Here is a 15,462-nt window from a genome sequence, read left to right on the forward strand (position 1 = left end):
CTTGTGGTCCCAGCCACTCAGGAACTCAGGAGGCTGAAGTAGGAGGATTGCTTGAGCCCAGAAAGCTGAGGCTGCAGTGAGCCATGATTATACCACTGCACTCCAGCCTGAGTGACAGAGTGAGACACTGCCTTAAAAAATGCTTTGAGAGTTTGTTAACCGTGAAAGATGAATGAAATTCTAGGCTACAGCTTTGATGATGGTGATAAAACATGCAGCTCATTATTTTTTTCTCTGTCAACTGTAAGTCAGGATATCGGCACTGGATTCTTGGCAAATGTCATCTCACTTAATTCAAGCATATACACAAATAACTGCCTTACAAGGTAGAAAGTTGCAATGGCCCTGAGAAAAAGAGGGCAACACACTAAAAGACTGGAAGAAAGTGAGGTAATTCCTGCAGGGGAATCGGGGGGCTTTCCTGGATGAAATGCTCTTAAACCACACCTAGCAGGAAAACTGAGATTAAACACATTGAGGAACACACATATGATTCAGAAGACGAGTGATTCACCAACCCCATGCTTAACATCCGGAATGCGTACTTAACTTCCCTAACCACACATCCATTTCAGGGGGGATCCTGGTTTCCTCTCTTGCAGAGGGCATGAGGGCCCCTCCCTGGGCTCAACTCATTTGAGAAATTCAGATCACAGCCCTATAACTAGAAGGCTAAAAAAATCCATTCCTTACCTGGGAAAACTGGGCAAAGCTGCGATCTGAAAACAAGGGCACATGTCCCAACAGCTCATGGCAGATGTCACTGAAAGACAGAAAGCACAGAGAGCTTGGAGGGGAGGAAGGTTAAACTAAGACAGACTCAGTCTTTCTACATGAGGAATGGACAGAAAGAAAGGAAAAAGCTTTTTTAGGCTTATGATCTCTCTTCCAGGAATAAGTGCTATGCAAAGGTTGGGATCAGAAATGGCAAGGTACAAGATAAAAGGAATAAAAGAAAGGAAAAGTAAGAGACAGGTACATTGCAGGGCACAGCAGCCAAGGGTCTTAGGAGTATGCCCAGTGGGGTGCAGGGCAGAAGAGCTAATGTCCTTGTGCACATGGCCCCATGTACCTAAGTGAGCTATGAGTCATGAACGCTTCTCATCCTGTCCTCTCCCTGGTGTTGACTTGCCTGGGCAGATACATATGCTCAGCTATTCCAGTGGGAACTGAAACAAAAACAATGCTGCTCTTCTCTTAGTCTGGAGGGAGACAGCAGCGAGGGAAGAAAAGCTACATTTATTTAACATTTTCTGTGCTATGTCCATTTGGAATAGGTCTTCTTGGATTTGTAGAAATGAACTTTGTGGGCAAGGAAAACTAATTTGAATGTTCCACTGATTTTTTTTTTATAAGTTGCATAAGTTTTATCAGACTAAGGGGATAACTAAACACCCAAGTAAGAAGCACAGTGGCTTCCGTTCTGTACCTCTACCCAATACACAGTTTGTATTGGGTAGGCAAAGGAAGATACGAGTAATGTAGATGTATACTTAGGAGGTAACTGAGACAGCTTGGCTTCTACTTGTTCCTGTTCTCATCTGCAACTTTGTAGCTTTGATTTTGGAACTTGATTGGGATCTCTCATTCTCATTGCCAAGGGAGTCCTGAATCATTGCATCACAGGATGCCCAAATCTCCAATCCGTCTGGTCTATCTACTCGGGTGGAGAAAATCTCCAGAATAGATGAGTTTTTCTCTTAGTATTACCAGCAAACAATCTAGACAACTAGTCCTGTGGACCAGCCAGCAATGAACCCAAACCTCATTCTTGCAGTAGGAAAGGATGGAACCCGTTGTGCCTGGCAACTGGTAGCTGGAGGATAGTACTCACGGTTCAGGGGTGTACATAGGCTTGGATCCATGTCTGATGTACTGCGTGCAGTGGAAGACTCGGAAGGCCAGGCCACCCAAGAAATCGCGAGAGGAAAGCAGGCCAGCCACAGGTCGGAGGCGGAAACCAGTGCAAGCTGGGATGCAAAGAAGAAAGAAAACTCAAACCTCATCACCACTGAGCCAGAGACACTAGAAGACCTTCAGATAGTGGACTGGTACACATAACTGCCCAGGGACATGGGCTTTGCTGGTAGGTAGACTTGGCTTCAGATGTCTGCCTCGCCGCTTTCTAGCTAGGTGTTCTGGATCAAGTAAATTCATATTTCTGAGCCTCAGTTTTCTCATTTGCATAATGTGAATAGATACTTCTTAGGGATGTTCCAAGAATAAAAGAGCTGATGCATATAAAGTACACAGAGCCTAGTGCACTGGAAACATGCAATACATTTAGCCTTCATGACCATTTGTTAGGGTGGAGCAATTATTCCCTACTTCTCTTGCTTCTAGTGTGAAGAGGAAAGTGGTACCTCATTTCCCAGAAGGGAAGAGTATGGAAGGAGTGCTTTCAGCTTCTGTACTGAGCCTCACACAGTCCACCCCATGAGTAGCAGTGACCTGTCTGACTGGAGCATTTGGGAAGAGAGTATGAATATTATCAATGTAACTATTTCTGCGCTGCTCTTTCTTGATTGCTCACAGAGGACCTCATTCCAGTCTGCTCTTGGCCATGCAACGGACTATGCTCCATGAATTGGCAGGGATGTTTATCTAATCAAGGGGTAAGATATTAGCAAGTCCATTAGTGCGCATGTCTATATCACATTCTCTAAATAGCTTCATTTGAAAACTGACCTCTGATCACCATCTCTGTGGTTCCTGTATCTGTCTCCTACTTTGTTCCAAACTTGGGAGGATAAGGACAATGACAGTGATAATGGTAATAATAGCTAGCACTGTATATTATCTACCATATTTCAGACATTCTTTTAAGCTACTTTATATATGCTGCTAATCCCCACAATAGCCCTACGAAGTAGACAGTCTTATTATGCCCACTTTACAGATGGGAAAGCTGAGACAGAGATAGGTTAAAGCTTTCATTCAAGGTCACAGCCATAGGCAGTGTAGCTTCAAAGTCTGTTCTCTTAATTACTATTATGTAGCTTCCCAACTGCCAGTGTTACTATTTTATTATTCTTACTATTAGCCATGGCAATGGGAGTAATTAGCTAAAGAAGTCTTTGGGATCCCCCTGCCTCCTGCCCCCATGTTCTCTGTGCCTTCAAGTTGAAGCACACACTGCTTGGACCCTTACTCCACTGTTTATCTACAAAGGAAAGAGTCTCTAATGGAAGGGACCCAAAGGTCATCTAGCTCACCCCAAATCTGTCCTGGCTACCATTTCCCTCCCTGTCAAGTAATTTCCCTGGCTCGTTGCCTCCAGTGTGGCCCATTTCTGCACAGTTCTGATATATAGAAATACTTTAACCTGTAGTCTGTCTCCCTACTTTTTCTTATTCTACGTTGACACATAGTAGGTATTCAATATGTGTTAGTTCATTGTTCTGTTTTTGCTAAATTAACATCATCTTGGCAGAAAGAACGACACCTATTTCCCCTGGAAATGCTGTGCAGAGACCTGTGACTTAATGTACTTACCTATTGAGCTACTCAAATTTCAGTTCAGTCCAAATTCACTGAATACCTGCTGTATATGCAGCACTGTGCTGGATCTTCTCATATGCAGCATCTTACTTCATTCTCACAATTTCCCTTTGGGAAAAGCTAAAGAGTTGACACAGTGTCCATTTGACAGCTGATAAAACTGAGGCAGGTTTACTCAGCTGGAGAAGTTCAAAATCAGGATTCATACCAGTTGCACAGACTCAGAGCTCAGGGCTCTTGACATCATCCCCCCCAAAAATAGCCCTTTTTTACACAAACATACACTACTAACCCATAACCCAGCAGGAGCTACAGGGCAAAAAACAAACAAACAAAAAAACCAGTAAAGCACCTTGGGCTTTAAGTGTGAAAGAAAATACTTTTCAGGGACAGGTACACAGCAAAACTAATGGCCTCATGTGTTTGACTGAATGAAAGTAGATAAACATAGTAGGGGCTAGAGGGAAGGCAGAGGGCAGTGAAATCAAGTTTTTCCTGGAGGAATCAACCTGCACACATATCTATAAAAACGTGTGTTTATACTTGCTTCCACCTACTTATCTTTCCCTTCCTTCTCCTCTGCCTCGGTCCTCCCCTATTTTCTGCAGAGCTTTTGACCCTGACGTGGACTTACTCTGCAGGAATTGAGAAACGTCTTCCAGCTGCGGAATATTATCTTCGTGGAAGCCACAGTACTTTTCAAGAAGTGGAAAAATATGATTGTACTCGTAGCAAGCATGAGTTTTATACAAGGACTTGAGAGTCTTGAACACCGTACCCCATGTTTTCTTTTCTTCCTCCGTGTATTCCACTTGAGGGATGGGCTGCCCACTAGAATACAGACACAAAATAGGGGTCTCAAGCAGGCCAGAGAGGCACAGCAGAACACAGGTTACGTTAGCAGAGGGAGTCGGGGGCTAGAACCTATGAGCTGCCATCACTTGCTACAGCAAATTTCATACGTTATTTGAAAGAGAAAAATTCCACATCTTGATACAGGAAACATTATTGTTTTGATCCCACATGAAAGAGTGATTTGGTTAAGCAACGATACGAGCTGCATTGAGGATTTTCTCTCACTTTGGAGAAATCACTTGTTTTTTTTTTTTTTGCTCTTCTAATTTTCTAATTGCTTACCTAGGGTAGAAATTCACTTACCTGCAGGGGCCAGGCAGGTATCACAAAGCTGTAAAGTTGCAGAGATGAGGCAACAAGGAGAATGGGGGCCAGCTAGAGAATGCATTCCCTTTCTAAACGAGGGCATCTAAGTCCAATTAGAGAAACGCAGTATATTTCATGGTGTCAACTAAAGCCAAGTCTGAGATCACCTTTGTTTGGTAGGCACACACCTACTGGGTTTGATATTTCTGCTCCTGGGAAGTTATAAAGGTATTTAAATACATGCTAAGATTCCACATTATATACATGTATCAAAACATCATGTTGTACACCATAAATATATATAATTTTTATCAATTAAAAAACTAAATAAATTCTAGATTAAGGATTATAAATAAATATTGGAACAAAGGAGAGAAAAATATATAAATCCATGCTAAGGTATAAAATACTGTATATCTTCTCTACACTGAGCTTGTTCAAGTGCATATGCCAGGCCCCATAGACCCCGAATCTCTTGGGGAAAAGAAGGCTCACATATCTGGATTCTATAAGCTTCTTAGGTGGCTCTGATGCAAATTTTAGTTTAAAAGTCATTAGTTTAAAAAGTCCCTTTGAAAACCACCTAGGAATAGCTGTGTTCTGAACAGCAAAAACAGATGAAAATCAAACAAAGCCTGACTTCAAAGACCAGTGACTATTCCCAAGGCTGCAGGTCTGTTTCCCTAACAGGAACACAGAGTCTGGGAAAATGTGAGACTGTTTATCTCAGAATTATGGATCATCACTGGCTCCAGATTAGGTCTTTCCTGCCCTTTCAGAGTTGTACCTCATCCAAACATATTAGATCACAGTCTTTGTTATTATCTACAGATGGGTGACAAGGATTAGGAAAAAAGCATTTTAAGCCAGACAAGCTCAGAAGGTCTTGTGGTAGCCAGCAATGATGGTGAAAAAATAAAAAAATCAGGTAGTTATTGTCCAAGAATGTGCCATTATCAAGGCCAAACACTGATACATCAGACGAACAGACTTTAGAAACAGATAGAGACTGTCCAGTCCTTGGCCCTGCCATTCCCTAGCTATATGAGCTAAGGCAATTTAGTAAACCTCTCTGAGCCTCAATCTGAGCAGCTGATACATTGGCTAAAAATAAGTAACTATTTGTATGGTATGGATAAATTTAAGTCTAATACTATGTACAAAGTACCTAGTATTAATACTGACAAATCATAACAATTGGATAATTGATCATTATCATTGCTACTGCTTCTCATTTTAAAAGAAAGGCATCTGTTACTCCTGCAACAAATTTCAAGAGATGGTGACATCCTGAGCACCAAGATATTCTGCAGGTTGACACTGGCTCTTCTAGGGACTAACATCTGTTTCCCATTCATCAGTAAAGCACCTTTCTCCCCTCTCAGTCTGTGAGGTTCGGGTGAGGAGAGACTCCACCCTTACCTTCAGAAGTGGGCATGTGACCACGCTAAGCCAGTTGAAATCTCTCATTCCCCTGCACTGTGCCTGGCTAAGAGATGGGCCTGTGTCCTAATCAGAGTCAGTGAATTCAATGCCAGAACTTGGTTGACTTTATTTGAAATAGACAGGACCTCTAACTGAGTTGGGGTATCAGCCTAGAGGTGGTAGGTTCCTTCTCCAAGAGAACTGAGGCCAATGTCTGAAAGCAAAGCCAAAGCAAAGACACTAGAGTCAGAGAGAGGCAGAGATGAGACAGTGAATCCTGGACCTGCCTGAGCTTAAACTACCCCCCTTAAACTCTTTATTTATAGAATCCAGTAAAGCTCACCTTCATGTTTGAGTTGTTTTGCAGCTGAAAAATATAAGCTCCTATGATCCATTTTATCTATTCCTAGATAAAACTTAAAAGCCTAACCTCCACTCCAGTAATATCATCAAAACCTGCTGTAGCAGCTTCTAGATGGTTCTAGACACAATTCCTGGCTCTTCCTCTAATTCACTGTTTTGAGTCTTTACTCTTATATGGTCTCTTGGATTCATTCATTCATTCAACAAATGTTAATTGAGCACTGTGACAAAACAGTCTGTTGCCCCTGATCTCACGGAGTCCACATTTCCAGTAGGGAGAGACAGAAAGACAACACAATTCATTAGATGGTGATAAATGCTATAGAGAAACAAAGGGCAAAGGTATAGGGAGTTTCAGAGTGGGGTTTCAATTTTACATAGAGTGTAGAGAGGGCACATGGCTGAGAAGGTGACATCTAAATGAAAACCTGAGGAGATAAGGCCTCACTGTTTCACCCTGGAGTCTTCCATTTAGCGTTCACATCATTATTTGAGATTCTGATTCTGCTTTTCTGCAGGTTTATCCAGTTAGCACCAGTCCCTGACATCTAAAGCAGTGACAGCTCTATCCTCCTTACACACTTATTGGGGCTGCTCATCCCACGCTTGATAGCAGTGGCTCAGTAGTCTCTGCTTTCCTGTGAAAAGCAGGAGAGTCTCAATTCTAACTCTGCCACTTCTTACCTGAGTGAGACCTTGGTCAATTTTTAAAAAGCAAAATCACAAATGAAAGCACAAAAATGTTAAAAATGTGACACTAAATAGACCATGTAAAGACAGATGTTGTCAAAATGAGAGTAGAAACGGAAAGGTAGAGTGTTGCCTTGTTGACCTCAGCTGGAGATATACACCTCAGTAGAATCAAATTTTTTCTCCTGCTCTGTGCAAGTCTGGGAATGACTGTGAAAGTGCACAGTGAGTATTGATTTCGGGGTCACAAATACACTTAAGCAAGTAGGCAAATTCACAGTAGAGTCTCCAAAAAAATAAGGATGAACTATACCAGATCCTGAAGTAAAAGACTATTTTGAAGAAGAAAGACATGGCATCAAAAGCTTAAATGAGATGAGATAAAGCAAGGTCTGAAATAGGCTTTGAATTTTAAAAATCGGTGAGTCCTTAACTCGCCACATGACCTTGGGAACATCAGTTAGTTAATCATCTGGGATTCATCTATAAAGGGTGAGAAATTGACTAAAAGTTTTTAAGCCATTTCTGAGAGTCCAGCCATCTATAGATGATTTTCAATAACCAGCTTAACTGATGAACATCCAGGACTGTGAGGTAATTCATCAGTTTTACTCTTCTTCATGAGGTTTCACATTTTTATGAGAAGGAAGTTGAGGAAGACCTGTCTCTGTCCTCCCCAAATCCCAGCAACCCAGAAGGAAGTAAATGTATTTTCTAAGCACCTCCTCCTTGATGATATGAAGTGTAGTCTCCAGACACTCAGAAAAGTGGCTGAAAATTCCCTTTGAGTTCAACATACCTGAGTTTAAAACCTGTGTCACAAACTAGCTACATGATATTGGCAACTTACTTAACTTTTATAAGCTTTGATTTCCCCATCTGAAAAATGAGAAGTTATTATTATTAAGGCTAAACAAAATGATATATGCAAAGCATTTAACAAAGCCCCCAGACACATAGCAAGAAGGTATTAAGTATGATCTGTTACTGCTGACTATCTGAAGGACTCTTGCCTGTACCTGCTTTGATGGTGTCTACCTGACTGTGCTGGGGCAAAGGTGGGGTTAGGGGAGGGAGGTCACCATCTTCTGTGAATCCTGCTCAGCAGGAGCCGAGGCCCAAATGGGCTTAGATATGACTAAGGGCAGCACAGTTTTGAATCCTTCCAATACTAGAAGTTATTCTGAAAAAAAATTCTCTTTTTCGGGAGGTTTTTCCATGTTGAAAGTAACTTTGTATTCAGTATAGAAAGGCCAATAATCTTCTCCATCTCCCTGAGATTCTATCAAAGCTGTCAAACTACTCTACTATGCCACCAGTGGTCCGGACGACTGTTAGGTTTCTTCTTGTGCATGCCTTTTCTTAACCCCTTAACTCAGTAACAGTGCTTGTCAAAACACTAAGTTTCCCATGGGAGCATTTCTGTAGTTCCTTAAGACTCAAAGCACCAAAGCTGTTCTCTTCTGAAACATATTTGATATTTGCATTTTCTTTTGGCTAAAATAGAGTAGGGAAGGAATATAGAATCTCAGACAGGAAAAAAAAAGAGAGAGAGAGAAAAAAAATCCTAAAATTATCCTTCACAGCTGGGTCAGACCAGATAAAAGTAGAACGCTGAAGCTTGGCTGGCCTAAAATCTTGAATGATTCATTATATCAGTAAAGCAGCCAGCTCCTTCTTGAATGTAAATGATTCTCTTTTTCCTTCTTCCCTGTTTAATGTGGAGAAGACCAGAGACTGTTTTATTCTGGACCGAGGCCTTTTATAGTTACTGCAGACACCACTGCCTAGACAACAAAGCTTGGGAGAGAGCAGGGCCCCAGCACAGTGGGTAATTTTGTTTTGTCTAGCAGCAATCTTTTTCAACGTGTGTTATTAAAGGGAGGATTTAAACACACACACATACATGCACACACAGAAGGTAGGACTAGGGGTGTGTTTTTCTCTCTTCCCCACAACAAGCAAGGCAGACTTACTGGCGGTAGTTGTAGGCAATGTCAGCAAACTGCTTCCGTCTTGCACGGTACACAGGATCTTTAAAACCCTGGGAGAAAAAAGACACCTGATTTCAAGACTTTGTAGAAAGTGGTCTGACACCTTTATGAATGCTTTGAATGGGGGCTCTCGAGCCACAACAGTGCATGTCTCCTTCCCTTGGTTATACCCTAAAAATAAAGTCTCAGTGAAACTTAGGATAAGTTCTCCTACCAGATATTATGAGTGACACATTATCAGTATCTCCTTCAATTTAGCACCAATCTCCCTGCTATCGACTCCAAGGTTCATACTGTGTTCTTTTTTTTTTTTTTTGAGACAGGGTCTCATTCCGTCACCAGGCACCAGGCTAGAGTGCAGTGGCAGGACCTCGGCTCACTGCAACCTCTGCCTCCTGGGTTCAAGCAATTCTCCTGCCTCAGTCTCCTGAGTAGCTGGGACTACAGGTGCATGCCACCATGCCCAGCTAATTTTTTTGTACTTTTAGTAGAGACGAGGTTTCACCATGTTGACCAGGATGGTCTCCATCTCTTGACCTCATGATCCACCCGCCTTGGCTTCCCAAAGTGCTGGGATTACAGGCATGGGCCAACTCTGTTCTTAAAGAAACCCAGTCTACAGCATATCTGACTGACAAACCTGCCATATTAGCAAATTCATAGGATAAATGTCTATGATGAAGATATACAATACCCACTTAATTCCTGTTAATTGCTGTAGAGCTCTGCTGCGAATCCCCCAAGCATTTCCTAGCTAATTAAGGTATGTGTCTAGCTCTGCCTTCTAATTTCTTGATAGACAACCAGGTATGTGCTTATTGCTCTTGCAATTTTTTAAAATACCATTTATTAAGCATATACTATGTGCCAGTCTGTGTGTCCTAGGAAGTGATTTTACTTATAATTCTCACAACGAACTTGCAAATTCAATCAGTATGATTATCCTATTCTTTTGAGAATAAATGGTGGTTCAGAGAAGTGGAGCCATAGTGAAGGTGAGGCCGGGATTTGGAGCACTGTCAGTAACTGTCAGCCTTTACAACCTGGCAGGGGCCTAGCTCACTGAGAAGTCTGTCTCGGAACCTAAAAAGGATGGTAATAGCTTCTCCTCTGAGGCTGACTCACAGGAAGCCTTTTCTCCATGATTTGTAAGCAGCACATTTCTGAGTGAAAAGAGGCCAAGTGTGTCTTTGAGTGTTTGGGGTAGGAATGGGATTCCAATTGATTACAAGACAATTTTCCAGAAAAAGTTGATTTCAATCTACATTTTGGTAAGACAAGAGACTGGTGTTATTGCTGTGGTTCCTCCAAGCCTTTCCCAGTAAGCCATGCCATCCACCACTTTAGCTCACAATTTCTCTGCTCCACTATCCCTCCAAACCAAGGCATTAATGAATTCTAAACAAAGGCTTATATCACAGAATGTAAATTTTAAAGATGCCTTTTAAAAAGACAAATATTGACTGGGCATGGTGACTCACGCCTGTAATCCCAGCACTTTGAGAGGACAAGTTGGGCAGATTGCTTGAGGTCAGGAGTTCAAGACCAGCCTGGCCAAAATGGTGAAACCCTGTCTCTACTAAAAATACATAAAATTAGCTGGGCATGGTGGTGCATGCCTTTAGTCCTAGCTACTCAGGAGGCTGAGGCAGGAGAATTGCTTGAACACAGAAGGTGGAGGTTGCAGTGAGCCAAGATCATGCCACAGCACCCCAACCTGGGTAACAGAGCGAGACTCCATCTCAAAAAAGGGAAAAAAGAGAGAGAGAGAACTATTCCCTGATTTTTAGATATTGTTTTTTGTTTTGGTTGCTTGATGGGTTGAATATTTTGTTTTGGTGGAGGGTTTTTTCTCTCTATCTATCTTTGTATTAGGGTCTACCAGTAATTTAAGGACACAGAGGGCGATGTAATATAATGTAATTTCTTCTGAGAATCTGCAGCATCAATTCTGGCACACAGAAAAACTACAGACATTGGTTGGAAGAAAGGAAGGGAAGGAGGAAAGGAGTTAGTTTATTTCCTGGAATTTATTTTGAAGAAGAGAAACATCCAAATGTTTCACACTTGAAAAGTGAAGTAAAACTATTACACATTTTTTTTACTCCAAAGCTAAATCCAAGATAAATGATGTGATTATTCTGTTTCAAAAGATTTCATGACATGGTTATTACACAATATAACTCTTCTTTTTCCTAGAGCACTGAATGGTTTTTAATCATTAATCACAGAGTAGAAAGCTTAGGAATCTGAGGACTTAGAGCTACCGTTAGGCCTCATTTCTACTGGGTAAAGATAAGTTGGTTTGAGATGATGTGGTAAAGAAACTGGGCACCATGATTTAGTTTCCAAGCATCAGTAACAAACCCTTTTAGAAACCTGTCTACTGGACTAGGTGAAGAACCCTTATTTGTCTGCATCTCCATACTTTGGGCTCAAAATAAAAATGCAATGTAGATCAGTCATGAAGGTTTGATTGTTGCAGTCATTCTCACCTGCCATTCTCATTTATCAGTTAGTAGTGAAGAGCTTTCTCCAGGCCCTACGGATAACATGTAGACTTTTGACCCTGTAAGGCACCTTGGAGAAGGTCTATTTCTATATTTTGATCTAGACTTGAAAAACATAAAGCCCCTGGAGCCATGTGCCGAAAGCCCCTTCACTGCTGAACTAGCACCTCCATTTGGATTTCGTTGTCCTGCTTGGGATGGCAAGTTGACATCTGAGCCCTGAAGTAGGAATCCAGGAAGAAAAGAAAATCCCTTCAGTCCATGGATTTCCACTTCATCATGCTGCGTCTAGGAATGAGATGTCCATGAACATACCCCACCCCCATTGGGCTTTATTGCTTATCCTTCATGTACCTTACCTGGGTGGTTTAAGGATTTTCCACTTGTGAAAATAAAAGCTAAATGTAAAACTGTATACATATAATCAATTATGTCATCTATCAATTATGTCAGAGGGAATATATAAGTATATAAATAAAATGATTAAAGAAATACACCAAACTCTAACAAATGTTACCTCCAGGTAGTGGTAAAAATAAGTAACAATAACAGTTGTATTCTTGAAAACTTTATGCTTTTCAAGTTTTCTAATGTGACAATGGGTTTCTGTAAGAATAAGATAAAAAGGAAAATAGTATTAAACATCCATGTCCAATCATTTTAGTGAAGTAGCAGGAGATTCATACACTGGGCTACAGGAACACACGCATAGCTAACACGTGATACAGATCTTCCATGTGGGAAGGTTTCTAACCATGGCCCTTTCCAGATCCTGTTTTCTAAGAAGTTCATTATCAGCCTGCAAGGGGCCCCAGCAACCAGGTTGCAAGGACTTTTGCTTTCGCAGTTACCAGTAATCAGAGAGCTCTGTGGGCTGAAGCCCAGCCTCTTAGGGATTTGGCCTCACATCCCTTGGGCTACCAGATGACCACAGGGCCTTTGTGGGCATCCATGTGGAGTACATTCTGAATCAAATCACAGTTGGTGATGACTGATCACCCTGTCTCAATTTAGACTAATAGCAGCAATTTCAGTAGCACTGCATGTAATTTATTTATAATCACCCTGTCTCAATTAAACTAATAGCAGCAATTTTGGTTGCACTGCATGTACCCAAGTATGTTTTGACAGGAAAATATATTGTCAGTGAAGGAGTGGTGAGGGGGAGGGAGAGGGGTTGGGAGAAGACGGGAGAAAGGTGAGACAGTTCTACAGGATGGAAGTCCTGACATCAGCTGAAGTCTGCATGCAATCCCTTTTCCTAAGCTCACAAGTTTTTTTATGTGGGTGTATTGAGAGGTATAATTTGTATGGGGGGTGGGTTTTGGGGTAACTACATACATGGAAAAGTCTTGATTATACTTCTACACTGAGATATTTATTTCATCATTTCCTAATATCATAGCTGAGGTTAAGCCTCAGAAATGCTCTTTAGGCTAGTGAGGACACAGATTTTTTTTTTCCAGACAGAGTCTCTCTCTGTCACCCAGACTGAAGTGCAGTGGCAAAATCTCGTCTCACTGCAACTTCCACCTCCCAGGTTCAGGAGATTCTCCTGCCTCAGCCTCCCAAGTAGCTGGGACTATAGGTGCATGCCACCACACCTGGCTAATTTTTGTATTTTTAGTAGAGACAGGGATTCAACATGTTAGCTAGGATGCTCTTGATTTCCTGACCTTGTGATCCAACCACCTTGGCCTCCCAAAGTGCTGGGATTACAGGAATGAGCCACTGTGCCCGGCCAAGAACACAGATTTTAAAGTCAGAAAGGCTTTATTGGACTACTAATTTATTCATTCACTAGGAGCATGGCCTTGGGGTGGCCAATTTATCTCTCAGCGCCTTAGTTTCCTCCCCAGTAAAATGAGACTTTCATGGTGAGGCCACTCACCTCCTCAAAAGCCCTTCAGTGGCTTCTCATTACTATTAGACTATAGTCGAAAATACTTGGCACAGTCCCCAAGGCTTTGCATGATCCAGCTCTGTCTGTGTGTCCAGCCCTGTCCTGACCCCCTCTGGCCTTCCTATGATGCTCCAGATTGCACTGGTCTTACTTTAATTCTTTAAACACACCACGCCCTTTTTCACATCAAGGCCTTCACACGTCCTTTACCCACTGAGTGGGGTCCTCTTCCACATTCTTTTAGACAAACAAGTTACTACCTGTTCTTTCTGTCTTTCTGGAGTTCTCCAAAGTTTATTCATTTCCCTCCGTAATATGCTCCCTCAGCATGCTGTATGTCTCCCTTTTCAGATGGTTATCACATGTGTTAATAATGGTTAAACTCAGGAAACTGTCTTACTTATCACTGGATTTTCAGTGCATAGCACACTCAGCATACCCCCAAGTAGAAGCTGTTAAAATTAGCAAAACCTAGGAGAAAGTGAAAAAAATTACTGTGTGCCTTTTAAATATCCTATGAGATCACTGTCTAACAAGCTCACTCTGTGCTCTAAAGGGACCTATATTTACTACTTACAAAATTACAACCACTTCAAAGTAGATGCTGGCTTTTTAGAAGACCGATAAGTTGCAAAATATTCATTTGATGATCAAACTGTAAGTTGTTTCTGAATAGTAGAAAGGATAAGACACATGATCATGGCTATATTGCCCCGTAGAACATTAATCACTTGTGCATCCATCTTTGTGATCCTATTCTAGCATTCAGTTTTCCAATGACCACATCTGCTTTGGTCTCTTGTATCTTTTCTGCACTATCTTTGTCATCTTGCTGCTTCCCTCATTAATGAGTAAATGGAACCTTGACAGGTGTTCACTATCTACCTGTATGAAAGTTATGTTTTTAACTTTTTGCAAATTTTGCTTTGATAGAGCAACTTAGTAAGAATGCAACAGGCCGGGCGCGGTGGCTCAAGCCTGTAATCCCAGCACTTTGGGAGGCTGAGGCAGGTGGATCACGAGGTCGAGACCATCCTGGTCAACATGGTGAAACCCCATCTCTACTAAAGATACAAAAAAATTAGCTGGGCATGGTGGCGCGTGCCTGTAATTCCAGCTACTCAGGAGGCTGAGGCAGGAGAATTGCCTGAACCCAGGAGGCGGAGGTTGCGGTGAGCTGAGATCGCATCATTGCACTCCAGCCTGGGTAACAAGAGCGAAACTCCGTCTCAAAAAAAAAAAAAAAAAAGAATGCAACAAATCTTTGATGACTCAACTAGCTGACTGACCCTTAGAATAAACTCTGACAGGGCCCTCCGGTGGAGAACATTAGGTAAGCAAAAGGAAAAGAAAAAGAAAAGTATTGAAAAATATTGTCTTGTTCTTGGGCAATTTACTGGAGAATAGGAAAACTTGATGCTCATACCTTGAAAGATTAAAAAGCAGTTTCAGACCAGGCACGGTGGCTCACGCCTATAATCCCAGCACTTCAGGAGGCTGAGGCGAGTGGATCACCTGAGGTCAGGGGTTCGAGACCAGCCTGGTCAACCCGTCTCTACTAAAAATACAAAAATTAGCCAGGTGTGGTAGCACATGCCTGTAATCCCAGCTACTCGGGAGGCTGAGGCAGGAGAATCACTTGCACCCAGGAGGTGGAAGTTGCAGTGAGCCGAGATCATGCCATTGCACTCCAGCCTGGGTGACAAGAGTGAAACTCCATCTCAAAAGAAAAAAAAATAGCAGTTTCAAAGACTTGGATTAAGAAGTAAAAATATACACAGAAGGACAGTTGTGTTGGCTGATATTTTCTTCACTAAGAAGCCCTCTCTACTGGAGATCTGTAGCCTAGACTCTAGTGTGGGTACCAAGTACACGGGAATAGGTAGCTCTGGAGTTGGGGTCTATGTGGCAGAGG

The 15,462-nt window shown here is 42.0% G+C and overlaps 1 protein-coding gene across 16 annotated transcripts in view; it reads right to left on the reverse strand.

Annotated features, from left to right (window-relative positions):
• The window catches only part of PAH (phenylalanine hydroxylase), a 132,653-nt gene that overhangs the window by 14,143 nt on the left and 103,048 nt on the right, over positions 1-15,462 (reverse strand). For all 16 annotated transcript variants that reach the window (XM_054238789.2, XM_002752912.7, XM_078337135.1 and 13 more), the window contains 4 exons: positions 9,117-9,184; positions 4,136-4,332; positions 1,835-1,970; positions 694-763 (listed from right to left, as the gene is read on the reverse strand). In XM_054238789.2, coding sequence (XP_054094764.1) covers positions 694-763; positions 1,835-1,970; positions 4,136-4,332; positions 9,117-9,184 — 471 coding nt within the window. The remainder of the gene's footprint in view (positions 1-693; positions 764-1,834; positions 1,971-4,135; positions 4,333-9,116; positions 9,185-15,462) is intronic.

This window comes from Callithrix jacchus, chromosome 9, assembly GCF_049354715.1.
Source record: "Callithrix jacchus isolate 240 chromosome 9, calJac240_pri, whole genome shotgun sequence".
NCBI classification, from domain to species: Eukaryota; Metazoa; Chordata; class Mammalia; order Primates; family Cebidae; genus Callithrix; species Callithrix jacchus.